This window comes from Arachis ipaensis, chromosome B9 (assembly GCF_059453495.1).
Source record: "Arachis ipaensis isolate K30076 ecotype BB chromosome B9, ASM5945349v1, whole genome shotgun sequence".
Lineage (NCBI taxonomy): Eukaryota > Viridiplantae > Streptophyta > Magnoliopsida > Fabales > Fabaceae > Arachis > Arachis ipaensis.
In genome coordinates, this window is record NC_142444.1 from 2,308,536 (window position 1) to 2,324,294 (window position 15,759).

Below are 15,759 nucleotides of genomic sequence, written 5' to 3' on the forward strand. Positions count from 1 at the left end.
GCATACAATCAACTTGAGTTCACAAGTTCTAGTCAACTCAAAGTGAGAGACTAGCATTGGTGAAGTTCAAGCTAACCGGCAATCTTCTATTACCAATCAACCAAAGAATTTTTATAACTCAAGAGTCTCTAATTGATCAATCCAAGTTAAGAATATAAAAATCTAATTTAAAATCGAACTAAGCATTTCATCAAACACTTGGAAGGCATAAAATAAAAGCATAGAATACTAACAAGACATAGCAAAATCTAAGACTAACCAAAGCAAAGGAATAACAATAACAAAATAATTGAATAGTAAGAAACATGAAACATAAATTGGATTAATGAAAATTGAGAGTAACACATGAACTCATAAACTAAATTAGCAAAATAAAGGAATCAATAAGAGAAGTAGATAAACTAAAGTAATAGAACAAATAAAAGTAGAAGAAACCTAAATTAAAGCAAGGTAGAAATCTGAAATTTAGAAGAAATAAACCTAAAAACCCTAAAACCTAGAGAGAGGAGAGCTCTCTAGAATTCTACATCTAAAACCTAAAATTATGAATAATGAAAAGTGAATGATTCATTTACCCTCCAGCTCCACTCTTTAGCTTCTAAAGTGCATTTTTGGGCTTGAAACTGGGCCAAAAATAACCCAGAAATCGCCCCTAGTGAGTTCTGATATCTACATGACGTGGCACTTTGTCACACGTACGCGTTCGGCCACGCGTACGCGTCACTTGGAAATTTCACTGGCCACGCGTAGGCGTCAGCCACGCGTGCACGTCATTTGGTTATCTATTGGTCACGCGTACGCGTCGTCCATGCGTTCGCGTCACTGCTAGATTCTGAAATCCTTAATTTCTTGTGTTCCTTCTACTTTTGCATGCTCCTTTTCCATCCTCTAGGCCATTCTTGCCATGTAAACTCCGAAAACACTTAACACACATATCACGGCATCGAATGGTAATAAGAGAGGATTAAAATTAGCAAATTTAAGGCCAAAGAAGCATATTTTCAATCATAGCACAAAATTAGGAAGGAAAATGTAAAACATGCGAATTATATGAATAAGTGTGAGAATAGTGGATAAAATCCACTCAATCCAATACAAAATAAACCATAAAATAGTGGTTTATCAATCGCCTCCTCGGTCCCGGAGATCACTTCACGAGCATTCTGCACCGTCTCCTTGTTCTTTTTCTTCAAACCAGCAACCTCCCCCTTCAGCCCCGCGACCTCATCCTTTGCATCCTTCACCGACTTCGCGGCCTCCTCAACCTTGGCCTCTAAGGCAGCAACCTTAGCCTGGGCCGCAATGGTTTCACCATGAGCAGAGTTAAGCTGACTCTCCAAGGTCATCTCCTGGTCGGTAATGCGGGCCACTGCCTCATCGGAGGTTTTTAATTTTCCCTCCGACTCGGCTAATTTCTCTTTCAAGACCCTAACCTTGGACCTCAGGCTCTCGACCTCTCGCAATAACTGACGGTACTTCCCATCCAGCGCCCCGGCTTGGGTCAAGATGGGTTCCGCCCTCCTTGCTATGGTCGCTGCTCTCAGCATACACCGGTAGATCCACCTGGCCTGGGCGCCAAGATCCCCATCGTGGAAGAACCCATCAGTGCCCAGCATAAGCTACGAGTTGATCAAACCCCCAGCATCAAAGTTTTTCTCCATAACAGTTAGCGACCCTTCAAGACTGGAGGTCGTTTTCCGCTTACGAGGGTTCTCGACTATCGCCACGTCGGGACCTCCCCCGGTCGTCTCTATCTCAAGAGGGACCGTGCCGCTGCTACTCGGAGCGACCCTTGCACTAGGGAGTTAATTGTTAGGGACCAATCGAATAATTAATTTTAATTAGGGACTAAAGTGTTTGGTCCAAAATTCTTCGAGGACCAAAATGGGTAAATACTCATTAAAATATGTTGGATGTTCAATTCATTAGATATGCATATGATTATTTTTATCCTGAGTGGATGGTTATTTTTACTAGGTGTGAGCGACGCCGATGGCGGCTGTGGCAAGCCAAGCAGTGACAGTGAAGTAGGATGATTATTGATGAAAGTGTGGGTGGCAGCCGGTTGGAAGAAAAAGAGGGTATTGGAGTGAAATGCTTTGGTAAATTAAGGTTTGTGATGGTTATTTTTTTGGAAGAACTAAGTGAATTTTTTATTCAGGTAATTTGTGGAGTGTTTTTATTTTTTTACATGTATTGAGCTAAATCTGCAGCCCATTGTTCAAATTGTTTAAATTCTTCATTGTCTCCCTAGAATTTTGTTAGGTAGACAACGGAGAATCTGAACAATGAGATGAAAATTTAGCCTAATGAAGGTAAAAAAAATACCACTTGAAGTACTCAAACAAAAAATCTCATTCAGTTATTCCAAAATTTTAACCCATCTCCTCTACCCTAATTTACCAAATCAACATCTTCTTCTCCAAACTCTCTGCCGCTGCGTCTTCATCAACCATCCCCTTCATTGACATCAATCTCTCTCTCACCAAACATCACCGAATCAAACAAAATAACCATTCAATTAAGAATTAAAATAATCATTTACATACCTACTGAATTGAATATTCAGCATGTTTTATTTGTATTTACTTAAACTAACCATTCTCGTAAGAAATACAATAACCATCCATCAACCTAGTAACTGAACAACCGGCATATTATTCGTTATCAATGCATGAACTTTCGCTGCTTACCTTGTTAGATTGTTCATCCTCCAAATCAACAGACACGTGAGGGGAAAGGCATCGGTGACGGTGTCAGCGGGGGACTGTGGTGGCGTCGGCATGGGCCGGGGAGTACAACGGCAAAGGCATACATGGATGCGGATGCGGAGGGATATGCCTTTGCTACGTAGAGATAGCGGCGCAAGGTAAGGCTTCGGCGATGTCAATAGGAAGTTAAGGCAGCGTTGGTACGGCTGGGGGAGGGGGTGCAGTGGCGCGGGGTTTGGAGGAAGACATGGATGCTTCTTGTTTTGGGTGTTGGTGTTGTTGTAAGGTGACATGAATAAGTTTAAGGGAGGTTTTGGATTTGGTGGTTGGATTAAGAACAACGATGTTGACGAGAGAGAGGAAAGGGAAGAACAATAGAGGCATAAAGTCATGTTTGGGTGTTCTGTCTTCTGTGTTGGACATGAAAGGTGCCCTGGCTGCAGTGTTTTTGCCATAGACTGGAGATTGACGACAATGAATTTTAGGTGTGTAGCGGATATTGAGAGGTTATGATGAGATTAAAAGTAATCGTAAATAATGTGAATGTATTTAATTCTTAATCTTAATTTTTAAAATTTTAATATTTGAAATTAAATAAATAATTAATAATTTAATTTTAAATTTTAAATTAATTTTTTTAATTCATTATTTATATTATTCACCATTACCATTGTTTCTTTATATTTTTTCAAAAATAAAACATAATTAATCCTTGATAAGATAATCGCACTTAGATCATTTAGATAATCGTTTCATTGATAAGATAAATTAGATATAATAATAGAAGTGAAATCATTTAGGTTCTATAAAGTTAATCCAAATAAATAATTAAAATCTTTTTAGATAATTAAATCATATGTGGAATTAATGTGAGAACAAGACCAAGTAGGACAGCCAAGAGTTACAATAGTTGAAGCAGTTAGTATCTCAATACCAGAAACAGATCAGAACTTTTGAGATCAATAACAATTTTATCTTTGTTTCACACTAGACTCACATTTTTCTAATCTATTAGAAAAATGTTTTGGAATAATTGTTTGATTTAAATTCTTTCATGATAACATGTATTCTAATATAACTTTGTTAATTTTATCATCTTCTTCTAAATTTCTCGTAACTTATTTCGTAATTTTAAAATAACTGTCTATCCTTATAAAACTACACGCATTAGTAGTAAATGGCAAGTCCTTTGACAATGCATTTGAAGTAAACTCAGCAGATCGAACAATCCATTTCCAGGGCATTTCCCTCCTGATGTATTTTTTAAATTGCACAATTTAAATTAAATCACTTGAAAAAAACCAATTTCAAATAAAAAAATTTAAACCAAATTGTATTTTTTTTAACATTAGTTCTTTATTTTGCATGTAATATAAAAATAAATAAATATATTTATTTAGTAAATTCTATTATGTAAATTTTTTTGGTCATATTATTTGACAAAAATGAATAATATATTTTTAATAATATTATTAATGCAAAATAATCAATTTTAAATATTTTTTAAATAATATATTTTATTTAAAATAATATATTTTAAATATATAAAGTAACATATTTTAATAAAAAATTGTTATTGTAAAAATTATATCAATATCTTTTATATAATTTTTTTTGGTTAAACTTCTTTTACTTTTGCAAGAACAACTATAATATATGAGAAAAATAAACATAAAAAAATTTGACTATATTTTATATTTAGTTTTTAATTTGAACTGTAATAAAATATGACATATATATATATATACATATATATAAATTGAAATCATAAAATATAGATTATTTAACCTAACCTACTCTATCATTCATATGAGTATATGAATAATAAATAAATAAAATATTTAAAGTATAAATTTTGTGAAATTATGTCATGACAAAAATATGTGTTGTGTGAAAAAAAAAATCAATATTAACTCTTCTGTTTTTTATTAATTTTTTTAAAAACAAATTAATTAAATATGCAATACACTTAATTAGCTTTATCTTTTTATGCATATATTTTTTTAACAAAAATTATGATTAACATTAATGTAAATTCAAATGCTTTTAACTTTACAAAGATTTTACAAAATGATTCAAATTTTTTAAACAAAAAAATTATAGTAATTCCGGCATACAAAATTTTAACTTTTAAATGAAATTCTAAAACTCATCACGGTCTTTTCGAGTTACTTATTATATTGTTTAATTTTATGTTATTAATTGGTATCATATCAAAGTTTTTGACGAACTTAACCTGCAAAATTTGGTTTAGAAATGTTACTTTATATATTTGATATTTAATTTACAGAAAACACTATTTATATACCAAGTACTTCTAAAATCTGTATAAAAATATAATTATTATTAATTAACTATGTATTTAAATTATTTTTCTATTAACAAACTAAAGAAAAAATGTATTAATTTATTGGCAAAACGTTAGTGTCAAAATAGTATTTTTTTAGTATTTTTTAAAATAAAAAAGCTCAATACAGTAAGGTAGTAAGGTAGAACAATAAAGTACAAGAAATACTAAACAACAAAAAATAAAGCAAAATTTCAATTCATAATCATCTCTGAGATTGCCGTTAATAATTATAAGGATCAAATATTTATTTAATTTGTTACTTTATAGCTTTACTAATCTTCTTATTTTAAAGAGGTTTAATTTATACCACAACAAATAGGAGGGTTAATACTCAAATTCGTCCCCAAAAGATTACACGATCTTCATTTTCGTCTTCGAATGATTTTTTTAATCAAATTAGTCCTTAAAAGATAAAAAATAAGTCAAATTAATCTTTATGTCAGTTGGACGATGACGTGACACGCCATGTGGCAGGTCAGTGCCACGTAGCAGGTCAGTAACACGTGGCATACACGTAACATGCCACGTATCACTTGACATGTAAAAAAAAAATTTATAGTCAAAATAGTCCTTGAAAGTCCAAACGTAAGTCATTTTCATCCCTCAAATTTTAAAAATTAGTCAAACTAGTCCTTATATAATTTTTTTTATTTTTTCTTCATAATATTAAATTTGAAATATTTTTTTTATACTACTAATTTTAATAGAAATGTAATTGATAAACAAAATATTAGTAATTGTATCTTTTCTTCTTAAAAATTTTTTTCAATAAAATTATCTCTCTCCTTTAATTCTTCTCAAAATCTCTCTTATTCAACTTAGAAATTAATACACTAGACGAATCGAAAAACTGCATATATCAATATAGAATTTCACTAAAAAAGTGACTATTCATTAAAGACTATCAACATTCAGAAATTAAACCTGCTATAACCATGGTGAACCGAAATTTGCTCATGGGTGAACAAAAATTTACATTAATAAAAACTAAAACTTGTACAATCCTCTCTTGGATAATTCATATCTGGTATATTGTAAAGAGTGGAGCTTGACTGAATTGATGATCCGGAGTCTAAAAGATTCAACTACAAAAGACATAATTGTGTATTAGCAAAATGAACATTTGAATTTTTAACTAATTAAAAGCAAGTCAATTTTACCTCGGTTGGAGCTGTCTTTTTCTTTTTCTTCATGGCATTTGAGATCTTTTTTTCCAGGTTTGATCCAAGTCTGTTCTTGGGCCGACCTCTTATTTTGACACGTGGTGGGCTTTAAAGGTCATTCACATTGCTTAATGTCACTTTTTCGTGGGTTAACAAACTTTTTTCCTTTGCTTATTCCTTGATATTCTTCCATCTCCACCATGACCTTGTCAAATGCTCGGTGCAAAATTCCAATCAACTCTTCAGACACAGATGCAAATTCACATATATTGTGTGACCGAAACACCAATTCGTCAAATCTCTTACTTCTTGGCTCCAGTAGAGGTTCATCTTGGCTGCTCTTGATGTGTGTATGCATCTTCTTTATGTTCTTGCTCCAGCGTTCTAATATGTATTTCAGTGCCAGGTTATCCACTCGCTCAAAGCTTAGAACGCTTAGCGAATGGCGGTACAATATGCCCCTAGACTCAAACAGCAAGCAATCGCACTTTACATCTCGTGATACTACGTCGTAGGTGACGACAAACTTGTTGAATGTGGAGTTGAAAACCTGCTCTATGACTTTATATGTTGTGAAACCTAGGGTGGAATGCATTGATCTTGTGATACAATTCACTTTACCTCTGAATTGAGCTTGAACTTCCCTGAACTTCTCATGGGTATATACACGCTGAAACTGTGCCTCTATTGCTGATTTTGTTGTGCACGGTATCACGGTGTGAAAATCTGCAGCATTGAATTCTCTCTCTGCTTGCTCTCTGCTTGCTAGGCAATTGTCATATTGCTTCACGAATTGGCTCAAGGAGCTATTCCGTGTGATGAACTTGTTGAAAAATGAATTCATACTCTCGTTCCTTTGCGTGCTTCTCATCCCGACCCAAAAGTAGTGATCCAAGTAAACCGGAATTCATATATGGTGATTCTCGTACAGCTCTGCATACCAAACCGAAACTATAAGGTCTGGTGAACCGAAAACAGTGCATGCTTTTGTGAAAAAAATATAGTATAAAAATAATTCGAATTAAAATCTCAATTACCTAAAAGCCACTTGTTGCCTCTAAGACCATACTTTGTGAGGAAATCGTTTCAATTTCTGTCAAATGTGTCTTTTGTGTAGAGTTTCAAATAACATGGCTCATCTCTTGTTCAATATCAATGTCCCTTGTAGTCGTTTAGTTTGCTTGGGATCTTCTTCATGATGTTCCAGATACACCAGCGGTGAATTGTTGTTGGCATGCACAGCTTAATTTCCCTTTGAAACGATGCGCATTGATCAGTAATAATACATTTTGGTGCCTTCCCTCCCATGCACGTAGCCAACACTCAAATAGCCATTTGAATGATTGGATGTCCTCATTTTTCATCAGCGTGCATCCAACAAGTGTTGACTGGCCGTCAGGGGCGGAGCTAGAAGAAATATTAGAGGGGGCAAAAAATATTTACACAATAAAATAAGACTAAAATAAAATTTTAAGGGGGGACTAAACTAAAATTTACATATAATTTACATGTAAAAAATTAAAATTAGGGGGGGCCATTGCCCCCTTTTCCTTGTACCTAGCACCGCCCCTGCTGGCCGTGGTGATTCACGCCAACAAAAGAACCTAAAACCAAATTGTACCTGCATAAATAACAAACACAAGGTGGTGAATAGAAATATATACATGCACTGAACACCCAAAATATGTTTGAAAGAATCAAATACCTGTTTGTATTATAGGTGGTGTCAAATGAAACCACGTCTCCAAAATAATCAAATGCAGTCCTACTTCTTGCATCAGCCCAGAATGCATGTTTAATGCAGTGATCGTCTTTAAGGTTGAGCTCAAAGAAGAAATTTTGGTTCTTCTCTTTCATTCTAACTAGGTACTTCCTAAATTCTTTGGCATCGTCTTCTTCGAAAATATTCCGTACTTCCCTTGTGATGTAATTTCTTACGTCTTTTTCTATAAAATCTAGTTCACGGTGGTTGCCAGCTGTTGCCACAAATGATTGGTAAGTTTTGCTCAGCCTGATTCTGGCTTCCTCGTGGGTTTCGATGGTGCGACGCACGAACATGCTAAGCTCCCTGTGTTGTTTGAGCATCTCGGCCTGGTCTGCACAACAAGGATGTGAGTGATTCAAAGCAACTTTGGAAATTGTCCAAAGACTAACATCCTTCATTATGTGTACGTAAATTCTGACTGGACAATTTAACCCAGCTGAAGGGTTTGTCTTTAAAGTTGGAGATATCTTTGATTTCCACCTCCCCTCTCTGGAGCATACAATTAGTTGATTCTTAATCTTGTCTCTGTCTCGAGTCGTGTTCCTTATTTTGGTAGAAAAACCAGCAAGTTTGAAATAATATTTGTAGAACTTTCCAGCTTCTTCTAATGTCTTGAAAATCATTCCCACCTTTGGGACAAATTTTTCATCCACAACACAGCTGGTCTGCATGGTGAACCGAAATCTTAATTATGGTGAACTGAAATCTTAATTACGGTAAAAAAATTATATAGTGCTTAGGGAACAAAACAGAATATATTCGTCTAATTTTTTTAGACTCCTTTTGCTTACCGAACCGAACACATGCACATGGTGAATCAACTCTTTAGTACTTACCGAATCGAAAAGTTACTCACAGTTAGTCACAGTTACTCACACTCACAGTTACATATTATCAATTTAATTCAATTCAATTCAGATATATATAGATCACACCAGTCCATTATTCAATTCACTTCAAATAAAATTAGCAATTTCATTCCATTGAATTAAATTCAAAATTCAATAGTCCAAACCTCGTCAAATTGATACGTTTCAGAAGAATTATCCAAATCGCACTCATTCAACTGATTTGAAGTTGATTCATTCATTGTTCCAATTCAGAAGTGCAAATCGAAGAAGAAAACGAAGAAGAAGATGAACAACGAAGGTAATTACGTTGAAGTCAATCTAAATCGATAATGCAGAGAAGAAAAATGCGAATAAAGGAGAGCAACGAATTTAATTAGGTTGAAGAACGTGAAAAAGGTTGACGTTGTATGAAAAGGTTTACGTTGAGAAATGTTGATCACGCAAAATAAGGATTATGTTATATACGTTATATGAGGCACGTGTACACAAACGAGTGTGTGGGGCGTGGAATGGAAGGGACTTGGATAACATCCATGTAATTTTTACATGCATGTAGAGTTTTTTTGTTATATATAAAGAGTGACTTAGATAAAGACGTCTAAAACGTTTTTTTAAGATATTTTTTAATAATTAAAATTTAACACATATAATCGATTAAATCGTGTTATTTTTATCAAAATTAGGCTAAATAAATTAATTTGACAAAAAAAAATAATAAATCAAATATTAATTTTATAGAAAATAACTATAATATTCCTATTATAGAAAATGACTAAAATACTCTTATTACATATATTAATTTTAAAAATTTTAAATTCTAACTCTTTTTTTTCTATAGTTGTAGAGTTAGAATTTAAAATTTTTAATATATATATATATAATAAGTATTTTAGTTATTTTTTATAATAAGAATATTATAGTCTTTTTTATAAAAAAAATTATTAAGTTAAAAAAATTAAAATTTAATTTATTAATTTTTTGGTTAAATTGATTTGTCCAATTTAATTTTAATAAAAATAATACAATATAATGAATTATATATGTTGAATTTTAGTTATTAAAAAATATATTTAAAAAAATATTTTTAACATTTTTATATAAATGGTTTTCTTGTGTGTGTGTGTGTGTGTGGACATGAAATTTGGTACCCATTTTAACTAAAACCAGTGCCTGCCTATTTATTAAGTTATTAACGAATGAAAAAGACCCCTAAACAAAAGTAACTAATTAATTAATTAATACACATTTAATTATATGTTAAACTAAGAATTAACTAAGAAACATGACAACAACTCATCATCATCACTTTCAATTGATACTCATTTTGTTTGAATATAATAATATATATCTGAACAAAAGTTAAAATTGATAATCTCTATATATATCGCTTGTTGTTGTTGGTACCTATATCCATTTCATGCATGTATAATAGCAGTAGTTGTCTGTTCTATATAATTAAAAAAATAAAATTAGAAGAAATTAAAAAGAGAATATTCTGACACATGTATGTGATTCAGTAATTTATTAGGTGATGATCTGAAAATAACAAATATATTAGGAATGCCTAATTAATTATTATTCATGAACCATGGCTACATGCGTATTGAAATAATACTATTATATTTGAGAACTATTTATATAAAGATGTTTAAAAATATTTTTTTAAAGGTATTTTTTAAAAATTAAAATTTAACATATGTAATTAATTAAACTGTATTTTTGTCATAATTAAATCAGACAAATCAATTTGGCTAAAAAATCGATGAATCAAATTTTAAATTGATTTAAATTAATATTATTTTATAAAAATGACTATAATATCTCTATTATAAAAAATAATTCTATTTTATATATATATATATATATATATTTTTGAAAAACCTAAATCTTAAGTCTTTGTCGGCTTAGAAATAAGAAAATGTCTAGAATTTAGGGTTTTTAAAATTAATAATATATAATAAAATTATTTTGTCATTTTTTATAATAAAAGTATTGTAGTTATTTTTTATAAAAAATATTAATTTAGACCGATTCAAAATTTAGTTCAATAATTTTTTTGCTAAATTAATTTGTCTAATTTAATTTTGATAAAAATAATACAATTTAATCAATTATATATATTAAATTTTAATTACTAAAAAATATCTTTAAAAAAATATTTTAAACATCTTTATCTAAATAATTCTATTATATTTAATACCTGAAAGCTCTATTACTTCACAAAAGAACAATGAACAATTTAGACAAATTGTTGGTAAAAGACATACGTTCTTATTTAAATCTGGTTAGAAATATAATTACTAATATATTTTTTATTAATTTAAATTTTGAGATAAATAATTTTATAATATAATATTAAAATTTTTATGGTATCTAATAATTTTGGGTTTGATTATTTTTATTATTCTAAAGAACAAATATTTTAGCATACGGCCAAAAAAAATTTTTGTGTGAGAAATACATTAAAATAAATATATAATTATTTATATGTTTTTTATTATAAAATTTTGGAACGAATAATTTTCTAACAAGTCTTTTACTACCATTCTCGAAATTTATAGTTTACTATAAAAAAAAACATATATTTAAGAATTTAAAGCGCTATGATATATACAATTTAAGAAATGTTTAAAGAGGTTAAATAATATATATGTATTTCGGATCAAAACCTACCTACAATAGTGCATCAACTTAGTGTCTCATAATTTATATATTACGAACAAAAACAAAATAAAATAAAGTGAGATAACATAAGATGAGAAGACATGATATTTAACTCAAAATTTTAAAGTATTAAGTAAATAGATTTTTTATTTTATAAATTTCTCATTTTTTCTTATTTTCTTTGATAGCTGATGTGGAACTAATTTTATATACTCCTCACATTTAAAACATTAACAAAAATAACCAAAAATAAAATCTTAGCCACTTGTCCACACTTTCAACAAATTAAAGAACATAAGAAAAAGCAATGTGATCAGAGGTACGTAGTTTTTTTTGTGGTTGTCTACTCTGTATCCACCATCATATATGTCCATGCTTATAAGAGAATCATTAGTCATAAATGTTAGGTATATATATGTGATTATTAATAAGCGATACATGTTATTTAATGAATCTAATTTAGGTTGGTTGAATAATTAACTAACTCGTCTATTTAAATAAATATCTAGAGTTTGAATTTTATTTTATGTATGCAATAATTTATTGGTTAATAACAGACTAAATTAATTTTTTATTTATTTAGTAGTATTTTTAAAAATTTTAAATTTAAATTAAATATGATATAATTTAATAAGATTAAATATGATTTAAATTAGTTATCATATCTTTAAGATTTTAAATTTAACTCAAATATAATCTAATGTAATAAGATCAAATTTAATTTAAATTAATTATATTATTTTTAAAAAATTTAAATTAAATTATCTTATTTTATTTTTTGGCTAATTTATTAAGGATCTATATAAATATCCTTTGTGAGATAATTTATAGAACTTTTGATAAATAAAATTTTTCAAGTCCACCACAAATTAATTATTAATTTTCAAAATTATTAAACCTTTATTTTAGTTTGTTTTGTTATTAGAATTTGTTAAAAAAAATTGATTTATTTTTTATTTGTTTAGTAGTATTTTTAGAAAATTTAAATTTACATCAAATTTGATATAATCTAATAAAATCAATTATGATTTAAATTAACTATCATATCTTTAGAATTTTGAATTTAAATTAAGTATGATCTAATACAATAAGATCAAATTTAATTTAAATTAATTATTTTATTTTTAAAAAAATTAAATTATATTATATTATCTTATCTTTGAACTAATTTGTTAGGAATTTGTATAAATACTCTTTGTGAGATAATTTGTAGAACTTTTGATAAATAAAATTTTTCAAATCCAGCACAAATTAATTATTAATTTTCAAATTTATTAAACCTTTATTTTAATTTGTTTTGTTATTAAAATTTTTTAGAAAATTTGATTTATTTTTTATTTGTTTAGTAGTATTTTTAAAAATTTTAAATTTACGTCAAATATGATATAATCTAATAAAATTAACTACAATTTAAATTAATTATCATATCTTTAGGATTTTAAATTTAAATCAAATTTGATCTAATGCAATAAGATCAAATTTGATTTAAATTAGTTATCTTATCTTTTAAAAAATTTAAATTAAATTATATTATCTTATCTTTTCTTTGAGCCAATTTGTTAGGAATCTATATAAATACACCCCTTGTGAGATAATTTTGTAGAACTTCTGATAAATAAAATTTTTAGTTAATTTGTTTTACTTGTTGGAGGAGCTGAATTAGCGAGCGGGGAAAGCACGATCGGAATTTCGAACGATGTCTGCTGCCGTGTGCGGAATCAAGAGATCTTTCTTCGACGAACTTGCCTCTTCGCCGGCACTCTCCAAGAAGCTACGTTACTCATCATCACCGATTCGATTCGCTCCTCCTTCTCTCATTGATCGCCTTCGAACTTTTTTCCCTCACATGGATGAGGTGGTTCTAGAGAGAGCACTTGAGGAATGTGGCAATGGCAATGATCTAGATGCTGCCATCAAGAGGCTGAACGAACTTTGCTTGGGGACTACTGATGCTGAAGAACCACAAGTTGAAGTTAACGAGGATACAGATGATGGAGGTGCCGCTGCTTCTGCATCGGATAACTTGCCGCCAGTGGACAACCTTCCTAAAGACGGTGCAGAATGGGTTGACTTTTTCGTAGGAGGAATGATGGTTGCTACCAGTGTTGATGATGCTAGAGCTCGAGCTGCTACAATGTTGGAAGCGCTGGAGAAATCAATAAGTGCCCGTGTACGTGCTGAAGCAACAAATGTTCAGGAGGAGATCAATTTGATGCTAAAGGAGCAAATTCAGGTGCTGATTAAGGAAAGGAATTCTTTCAAAAATGCATTTAGAATCCAACATGAGCGATTTTCTGACTATGACCAAAAGAACCAAGAGTTGCAGCAGTTGAAGCAGTTAGCTTCTCAATACCAACAACAGATCAAAACTCTTGAAGTGAACAACTATGCTTTGGCAATGCATTTGAAGCAAGCTCAACAGAGCAACCCCTTTCCAGGGCATTTCTCTCCCGATGTCTTCTAATTACACAATGTAAATATTAGGAATATGTAATAATAAAGCCATGTAAATATATTAGGAATATGTCATTATTAGTTTCTGTCATTATCAGTTTCCGAGGGCGAAGGTTGCAATTGCATTCCATATGATCTTGTTGAAATATTATCACGCGTCAATAATATATATAATATTAAAAAATTATGTAAAAAATTATATAATATAAAATGTATTACAAAAATATATTGATAGAAAATATATTTTAAAATATAAAAAATATGTATATATTTTTTTATTAATGAAGTAGTCGATTGTTCGTATCATAAAATTCATCGATAATAGAATTTGTGTCAATTTTTTCAACAATTTTCTTTTCAATATAATTAAAAGACAAATAGTAAGAAATTTATCTTTCATTTTGTTTCTGAGTTATTCTTCACAATATTCATAGATGAAAAAGATTTTTCAATTGTAGTAATTAAAACAAAGAGAATTAATACCAAATGAATCAAAAAAGATACTCACAAAAAAAATTTTCACTTTATAAGATTAGAAGAATTTTATTTAATTAAAAAATATTAATAATAATATCTTTTTAAAATTTTTTAATATTATTACTTATTTTTTAGATATTAAAAATCATTAATATTTAAGTTAGACTGAATTTTTATTTATATTAAATTAAATATTAAATAAATTTTTAAAAAAATTAAATTATATTTAATAATTTATTATTATTAATTTTTTTTTAAAAGAATTGGGGGAGGCCTCCACCTGTCCTCTATGTCCGTCCCTGCTGAGTTGTTGGCACTGAGCAAGAAGCATGTTTTTTATAGATGAAACGTGGTGTTTGACTGTTGAGAATTGCTGCACATATGTTATACTTATTTGTGTAACGTTTCATATTTTCACTTACATTTACTTCAATTCTTAGAGCAAGTTTAAATTAAAAAACTCCATCTCATTTTTGTGGGTCAGCTACTCATTCATTTTAACCTTTTTAAAATTATTAAAACAAACTAATCCTGTTTATGTGCTCAGTTTGTCCTAACTTCTAACAGTGAATAATGAGGCAACGGAGACATTACCATTTTAAACTTTTTTATTTTATTAAGATGTACTTTATCTTATATTTATGTTGTGGAAGCTTCATATTGGATGAGATATATATAATAGAGATATAATTATTAATTTTATTTTTTTATTAATTTAAATTTTTTAAATGACAAATTTTATGATAATATAATCTTAAATATATGTAGTCATTGAATTAATTAAGTAGGAGCGACCAATTCGTTCAAGGTCGAAAGAAACAAGACCCTTTTCAACTATAGATCGGATCGTATTCCTAAATTTGTGGTAAATATCGACATCTGATTTAAAAATTGCAGATACGATTCAATCTGCACTCTTTACGGATTGGATTGCGAATATCAGCTCTACATCTGCAGATTCACAGATTCGCACAATAATAATTAAAAAAAGTAAATATATATATTTAGTATTATATTTACTTGTTTGTATGTTTTAGTTAGTAGTTATTATTCATATATTATTTTATTTTATTTTTACTATTTAAAAAAATTGATTAAAAATATTTTAAGAATAAATAAGTTTAAAAGTGTAAAAGAAAATTTTTTATTAAATTTCTTTTATATAGAAATATGATTAAAAAGATAATTTTCAATTATGCGGATATACCTAATATCCGATCTGATCCGATAAAAATTATGCGGATCAGATTGAATTTTCGACCATATCCGATCGATCTGCATACACCTATATATATATATATATATATATATATATTGTCAGTTG

The 15,759-nt window shown here is 29.4% G+C and overlaps 2 protein-coding genes across 2 annotated transcripts; one reads left to right on the plus strand and one right to left on the minus strand.

Moving 5' to 3' along the window:
• Window positions 1-7,781: 7,781 nt before the first annotated feature.
• On the minus strand, window positions 7,782-8,660 carry LOC107614666 (protein FAR1-RELATED SEQUENCE 5-like). The gene is made up of 2 exons (XM_016316808.2): window positions 7,930-8,660; window positions 7,782-7,845 (listed from the first exon to the last, which is right to left on the minus strand). Exons 1-2 carry the CDS (start codon window positions 8,658-8,660, stop codon window positions 7,782-7,784), a joined length of 795 nt encoding a protein of 264 aa, XP_016172294.2.
• A 4,540-nt stretch (window positions 8,661-13,200) lies between these two features.
• Window positions 13,201-13,968, plus strand: LOC107617002 (uncharacterized). The gene has a single exon (XM_016318838.3). The coding sequence runs from the start codon at window positions 13,201-13,203 to the stop codon at window positions 13,966-13,968; it is 768 nt and encodes a 255-aa protein (XP_016174324.1).
• Window positions 13,969-15,759: the final 1,791 nt, after the last annotated feature.